The following is an 8088-nucleotide window of genomic DNA, read 5'->3' on the forward strand; positions in this document are numbered from 1 at the left end:
AGCACAAGTACCAATTCTCTGGAGAACTTCCCTGTTTCACATTCCCTAAAACATTGCCACTTCTGTTGCTATTTTGTCACTTGGACCTTTGTATTTTCTTTCCTTCTAGGCTCTAAGTTTCACAATGAAAAAGGTGATAGTTTCTCGATCACCCAAGGCCAAACTGTACCTAGCACAAACATGTGTGCACAGAATGTGGTGAAAAATCTTGCTGAATTGCTTAACATTACACATTAAACCCATACTTGGTGATTGACTGGCTTAGTATATCAAGGGATCAAGGGAGAGAAAAATTATATACAACAGGAAATATTTTACAAGCTGTTTCCTGAATCAGCAGAGTAAACTGCTTCAGGCATTGACTAAAGAACTGGGCCATGAGCCTTCTATACTTAGGAAAATGTATGATTATTTATGGATACAAAGGAAAGAAGCATATATTATGTTTACTGTCTAGAATCCTGCTACCGTACCTACATACAAGAAATTATCATAACAATAGGATTTTATTCCTTAAAGTACATTTTTCTTCAAAGTCTTACATAAGAAAACAGGCCCAACATTAAAAAGAATTTTCCCCATCTTCCAAAACATACCAAAAGGAAAAAAATGAGACATTCTACACCAAAATATTTTTCCTAGACTTTGAAGTCAATCAAGAAAATATTTTATTTGTGATTATCATAAACCCTGAAATTCATACATTCAGTTTTTGACACAATGTACCATAATTTATCCAAATAGCAAGTCTGTGTTGCTATCAAACTATCAAGATGAAAAACAAAATTGCATGTTGGGAAAATAATTAATTTAGATGGAATACTTTGGCACTTTTCTTGCTTTTGGAAATTGCTTCGCAAGCTCTTCATAATCATCACTTATTTACATTTCAAAGAAAGCTGAACACTGGTGTTTTGTTCTTTATTTCACTAGTATGAGAACTAGAATCCAAAAGCCAAAGAAATTTTTTTTCAAAAACTGCAATATCTGAGCAAAGGGTGAAAATTTTAAAAACTTCACTACTAGGAAATTTAGATTTCTTATGCCTGTTTCTGACTTGTATTTATTAAAAGAATTATCCTCTTTAATAAGTCCCTTTTAAACACTATGTTTCTAATACCTGGTGTATTCTGATAATGAATACTCCTAATTGTACTATAGTAGGAAATATTTCTGTTCTGCTGTTTTTGCCTTAATAAAACTCATTTACTAAATTGTTTAAATTATGACAAAGTAAAAACTTCAGTCGTATCTGTGGGTTTGCAATAATAGTCTAAGAAAATGCTATAAATGTTTACAATAATACTTCACTGATCAAATGTTGTACTAATAATAGCAATTGGAAGTTTCATATGTTACTAATGGAAATGTAACTAGGTACAACTATGTCAGAAAACTTGAAGTATCAACTAAAGCTAGGTATATTCATATCCATCCTATATTACAGCAATTCTTTGCCCAGTGAAACTCTTGGACCCAACTCACATAGTCCCCAAAATGCACGTATTCACAGGTATTCACCAAAAAAAGCAAGTTCAAGGAGGTTCATAGCACCACTATCCAAAAACTTTTTAAAAATACCCAAATATTCCTCAGTAGGACATGGGATAAATTGTTGTGTCTTCATATAATGGAATGTGCTGGGCTTGGCTTAGTCACTCAGTCGTGTCCGACTCTTTCCAGCCCCATGGACTATAGCCCACCAGGCTCTCATGGGGACCCTTCAGGCAAGAATACTGGAGTGGGTTGCCATGCCCTCCTCCAGGGGATTTTCCTCATCCAGGATCGCACCCAGGTCTCCTGCATTGCAGGCAGATTCTTTAAAACCATTTGAGCCACCAGAGAAGATCAAGAATACTGGAGTGAGTGGCCTATCCCTTCTCCAGGGGATCTTCCCAACCCAGGAATTGAACCAGGGTCTCCTGCATTGCAGGCGGATTCTTCACCAGTTGAGCTACCAGGGAACCCTCCACATAATGGAATACCATACAGAAATGAAAATAAGTTATTGCTACATGCTACAACATAGCTAAAACACATACAATTCATAAAATAAAGCAGACCTAAATAAGTATTTATAGAAAGTTCAAGAGCAGGAAAAAATGTTATTGTTGCGTAAGTCAGGATAGAGATTATCTTCAGGCAAAGTAGTGCTTAGGAAGGGATATGGTGGTAAGAGGGAGCAGGGTGAATGCTTCTGTGATACTGAGAATTCTGCTTCTTGATCCATGGTCTCTTTATATGGGAGTGTTACATTTGTGCCACTTTATATGGAACTTTGCTGTTTTTGTACTTTTCTGTGTGTATTTATAATCTCAATTTAAACATTTTAAACTAAACCTATGAAAAAACACTTCTACTAGTATGCTATTTAATTATAACTATCTGTGGTTTCTGGTTGTTGTCCTTACTTCCAAATTTCCCTGGAAATAGTATTTTTAAATTAAAAAGATATATTTGTGAACTTAAAAAAATACTTTTTTGAATTTATTTTTTCCTTTACATGTTTTCCTTTTTTGCTCAATTCCTCACAAATAGGCTCAGTGAGCAAAGAGTTTCTGTCAAGAAACTGTATTTTATAAGATATTTCCAGTAGAGGGAGCTTCACTTTCAAAAGGAAATTTCTATAGGAAATTTTCCTTCAAGGACCATCACTGAAAAATTAAAATATTTGGTTTTTTATGTATGATTAAAAGTTCTTCAGAGTGATGAGCTACTTTCATCTAAGAGAAAAAAGAGAAAATTTTTATTTGATTTGTGAAAGAAAAAGAAAATGATGAAGAATATATGTATTGCACAAACTTCTATACTGGATATATCTTTTTTGAGTGATTACATTTCTGAACTATTCATAAGAAGGATTTTAAACTGAATTATTTAATATTAATTAACATGAATTCTTTCTAAGAATATATTACAGCAAATGTCATGGTGATTTGCTATTATTTGACCTCATCAATCAAAATATTTTAGTTATCAACATTAAACTTCCTAAACCTAAGTATCAACTAAGCTCTTCTGATTTCTTTGAGAAAATAAGTATGCATTTTATCATCTAAGATACTAAAAGATAATTAAAATAAAATAGTCAACTTGTCTTATGACATGAATTTTGCACTCTTTTCCATAAAACTTACATAAATGTAAAAGCTCTACATTCTTTGCTTTTATCACTATATATGAAATTTGCACCAGTTGTAAAGTTACAAAAATTTACTATGTTAAAATATTTTTCACTGAAAATATTGTGATTTACAATGTTCAACCCTTTACTTCAGGAAAAATCAGTAATTTCAGAAATATAGTAGCCTTCACAATTAGTGCCTGGTTACTAAAGGTAGTTTTTATGAGATATGCTATATTTTTCAAGGTGCCAAATGATGAAAATTGACATAGCAATCCAGAGAGAATATTTACATACATCAAATGGAAATCACTATACACATAACTTAGTACTCAAATTTTTGATTTCAATGTTTTTGAAAAGCTTGTGAACCATAAAATGGAAATTTTAAGGTAATTATAATAGTAAAATAAAATTTACATTTGTGGTTCAAGAATCCATACGAGCTTACATATTGTTTTATTAAGAATGGAGTTAAATTATCTGATCTTGTGCTTAGTGTCTCTTCTCTTTTAATTAAAAGGAAAAACAAATAAAAAGAGCCTACCAAATATGACTGGAGATGATAAGAAAATAGCACATCATAGAATAATTTTACTGTTCAATAGACTTCTTATTACTTTCTACAAAATGATTTTTCTTGGCATAGAACATACCTAGTGATTTATCTATCACTTTGCTTCCATGAACTAAGTTTTTCAGAAAACAGTACTTTCAAGGCCTTTATTATTTTATTCATTTAAACTTAACCTCTGGATATATAAATAATATTCAGAATTTCTCTGATCACTAAATGCTTATATTCTAGATATTTTTTGTCTTCTAAAATGTAAGTAATGTTCCACTTCTAATTACTAAATGTTTTTTAACTTTCAAAACGAGGGTAACACCCAGAATTTATAATTCACTTAGAAAAAAAGAAACTATAAATGCAATTTGAGAAGGAAAATCCTAGGCTTTGGAAACATTTTTTTCCTAGGGTAACCTCAGTTGCAAATAAGAGAAGATGCCAATTAATAAAACACATTAATTAGTGAAAATAAAGCAAAGTTACATATTTTAGAGGTCTCAAGAGACAGACTGCTAGATAGAAAACAGATTGTTAGATAGAAAACAATACTATTTAAGGGACACTTTCAACAAGTCAACCTCGAGTTGCATCCTTGGTTTCATCAATGACAAGTGGTTGTAAGGCTTGAATGAGTTCTCCAACTATTAAATACAAGTGGACTCACCTGAGTAGCAGTGCTGCTTCCCAGAAGTAAAATCCCGAAACTAAAGTCCGAAAGTGTCTTACGTAGGCCATAATACGGAGGGATATATTCACGGCTCTGAAATGAGTCTTATCCAAGGCATGGGGAAGCAGAAAGCCGGGAATGAGAGTGTGCTGCCTGACTCCGAGTCGTGTTGGCAGAGATCAACGACTGGAAAGCTTCAGCACCCGAGACAGCTCCCCGCGGTCCAAGGAGACCCTCTCTTTCAAACTCTTGAAATTTCCTTTCGACACCTTCTCTGAACATTGAGCTGCGGGGAGATTCACGGGATTACAAATGTGCAGGTGATTTATGCAGTGACCGCGGACGGATGAAATGAGATGTCTGAGGTGCCTAGGTTCTGGACAGCAGTTCACTGGAGCTCTAGCGGCAAAAGAAGAATGCTAGTCCTTCCCTGACTCAGACTCACGACTGGAGGAGAAAAAACAGCAACTGCTGGAACAGGAATGCGTCTGCACCTGCTCCAAGCGCCGCCCGCTGGAATCCCACTTTCCACCTTTGGGTAAATCCCGAGCCACTAGCGCGGCAAAGAGAAGCGGGGGCGGGGCCAAACGACACCGCCTTGCCAGCCAATCACAACTGCACAGCGGGGCAGAGTGACGGGCCACTCACGACGGAAGGCGGTGCTTAGCTAGCCGGACTTCAAAAAAAGCATTGAGTAACTGGTGCAGAGCCTAAAGCGCGACTGGAGGGAATTGGGGGAGGGAATCTTCAGCGCTGAGAACTGGGGGAGTCAGCAGCCTTTATGGATTAGGTAGCAGAATCGCACTTAGAGGGACTCTCCATTGTTGCCTTCCGGAAGAAGGCACAATTTAGTAACAAAAGGTCTTTTCGGATGTGACCCTGTCTCTTTGACCTTACATCAAAATGCAAGAGTCAGCAGTAAACCCAGACCCTTGGAAAGGGCTAAGGAAGAGCAGAGAACGGGGTGCGGAATCAGTTGCTTCTAGAATCATCTCACAACCCTGGCCAGCTGCTGGCTGAGAAGCATTGCTGACTTGTCAGTTGAGTTTCCTTCAGTCACAATAAGGGTCCAAAAAAGGTGAAGGTGGGAAATCTAAAGAGATGGCTACTGGTGGGGAACAACGCTACACACCATTTTTCTTATGCATTTTCCATGTCTAAACATTAAGTTCAAGTAAGAGGGGCAACTAGGTCATATGGTACATCTTTTCTTGTGTCATCTTTCTCCTCCCTCTCCTCTCCATGACTATTTATATAGGAACTTGGATTGAAAGACTGGAAGGGGAAAGTGTGTGTGTGTGTGCGTGCATGCACACACGTGTGTGTATGTGTGTGCAAGTGTGTGTGTGTGTGCAAGCGTGCACATGTTTCTATGTTTGTTCATGCACCTCAAAATGATGAGATTTTTAATGATTAAAACATGCTGTTAGAACCTTACAGTGGCCTTTATTTACTATCAGCTAGGGTCAAAATATTCACTCCTTGAATCTTTTAGTTTTTTCCCAAAATCCCCTCAGGTATTCATTCTGAAAGCCCTACTTTAATCTCTTATCTTTCTCAATGACTAAACTACACTCCAAGAATGTTTTCTTCTTTCTCACAAACCTTTTCTTCTCAATTAAATCCAACAACAATGGATGTATCAATTATCCCATAATTCTCTATTTAACTGGAAAACTATGTCACCACCTTTTAACCCTCTCAAATGAGGGCACCGTGAAAAAAAAGTCTTTACTCTGTAGTGAACCAGTGAAGTTGCTCAGTCGTGTCCGACTCTTTGTGATCCATGGATTGTAGCCTACCAGGCTACTCCATCCATGGAATTATCCAGGCAAGAGTACTGGAGTGGGTTGCCGTTTCCTTCTCCAGGGGATCTTTCTGACCTGGGGATCGAACCCAGGTCTCCCACAGTGCAGGCAGACACTTTACCGTCTGAGCTACCAGAGACAAGCTTATTTATATTCAGTATAAGTAAATTTTGAATTTATTTCTATATGTTATTACTAAACCTGTCTCTGCTCACATTTGGTTTTCTGAAAAAAATCTCAAAACTTCCAGAAGCTTCTTAGGGAATATCATTGATTTAGCCTATGGATGTTTCCATCTTGAGAAGTTTCAGATAATTTTATTCAACTCAGTTTTTCAGTGAATCTTTTGAAAGTTAAGTGCAAATGCTCTTTAGTTGGTCATTTTTGAATAGCAGTAATCATTTCAAAAACTAGAACCAAAAAAACAAAACCTACTGTATTTCAAGAGGATCTGGGTTCCTTGCCTTGCTTCATCACTATCTTTGGAAAAGTAATATATCTTTAAAAATATATTTACTTAATATGCCTTTGAAAATATATTGAGGGAACTGAATTAAAGAACCTTTGAGATTCATTCCCTGCCCCAAAGAGAGAGCCAACGAATGTTTAAGTGAACAAATTAACGGATATTTACAGTTCTGTTTACATTAATCTGGATAGTTATGTTACATGATAGTTTAAAGGCAGGATAGTTTGCTATTTCATTTCATCATTAACATGAAAACACTGGAGTGCTATACTTTATCAAATTAACATATATGTAGCAAATCAGCTTATTGGATATAATGTCATATAAGACGGTGACTAGAATCCCCATATTGCTTCTTTTTCATATCATCATGATTACTTCCTTCAAATTACTTATAACAACCTACTATTTCCCTCATTTATTTGTTTGGCTTTTGCACCAGAGTGAAGTAATGGCTGTTATTTAGCATAGCAAGTAGCATAGAGTTGATAAGCAATATTTGTTAAATGTATCCACGATCTTATTAGAAACATGATACTTTTAATTAGTAAGCAAATAAGCTTGTTACAGTGCATTGGGTAGTAGATTAACTTTGATTAAATAATTAGAAATGAATCAAAGTGTGTTGTAGTCCCTTGTTTAACATTTGGTGATAAATTTACCAGTGCTTATTGCCTAGGGATTTTTATATTGTTTGTTCTTAATTTCTATAAATTCAAAATAAATTTTATGCAACTACATATGTGATAGCCATTCTTGTAAATTTTACTCTTTTGAGACTAATAGTCCTGATTTTATGGGTAGGTGAATGAATGTGTTTGTGGGGGAAAAGAAAAAGCATTTTATAGCTGATGAGTAACTGACCAGCCCATTCATGTAAAATTTAGCTGGATTCTGATATGGCCAAGTCTCTTCTCTTCTTCTTCAAGTCTTTATTATTTCCTTCTTGCACTAATAGATTTTATTTCACAATGGACAAGACATGGGACTTTTTGAACTAAATGAGATATTAATCATCATATTTAATATCTTCCTTTTACGAGGAAGTAATTATAGCCCAAAGTGGTCAAGTGATGATTACTAACCTTTGTACTCAGCAAGTTGACAATATCAAACATGAATTTGGTGCTTCTGGCCCATTGTCCACTATTTTGCATACTACCTCAGAGCTATCTTTAATGTTGTATTTTCACTTCTGTGTCAAGATATAAGCATATTACCTAAACTACAGAAAAGTAGATCTATTTCAATGTAAAGATGAAGCTTTTTTCATATGCTCATTTGTTACTACCAATGAGCTAAAACATACATAATATTTTGTACATATTGCTAGAATGACCTATTTAATGAAAACTTTATTTATTTTTTGAATAAATAATAAATATTTTTTCAATGTAGTACGGAGTTAAAATTTACTTTACTGATTTACTGAGAGTTGATCAGATTCAG

The 8088-nt window shown here is 35.2% G+C and overlaps 1 protein-coding gene across 2 annotated transcripts in view; it reads right to left on the minus strand.

Annotated features, from left to right (window-relative positions):
- GLRA3 (glycine receptor alpha 3) overlaps window positions 1-4480 on the minus strand; it is a 172491-nt gene extending 168011 nt beyond the window's left edge. Inside the window, exon 1 of one of the 2 annotated variants that reach the window (XM_081495562.1) lies at window positions 4360-4430. In XM_081495562.1, the coding sequence (XP_081351688.1) occupies window positions 4360-4430 (71 nt within the window). Of the gene's footprint in view, window positions 1-4359 lie in introns of both variants that reach the window. The other variant, XM_081495561.1, reaches the window with a different exon arrangement.
- Window positions 4481-8088: the final 3608 nt, after the last annotated feature.

This window comes from Giraffa tippelskirchi, chromosome 1, assembly GCF_054371585.1.
Source record: "Giraffa tippelskirchi isolate mGirTip1 chromosome 1, T2T-mGirTip1v1.2.pri, whole genome shotgun sequence".
Classification (NCBI taxonomy): Eukaryota; Metazoa; Chordata; class Mammalia; order Artiodactyla; family Giraffidae; genus Giraffa; species Giraffa tippelskirchi.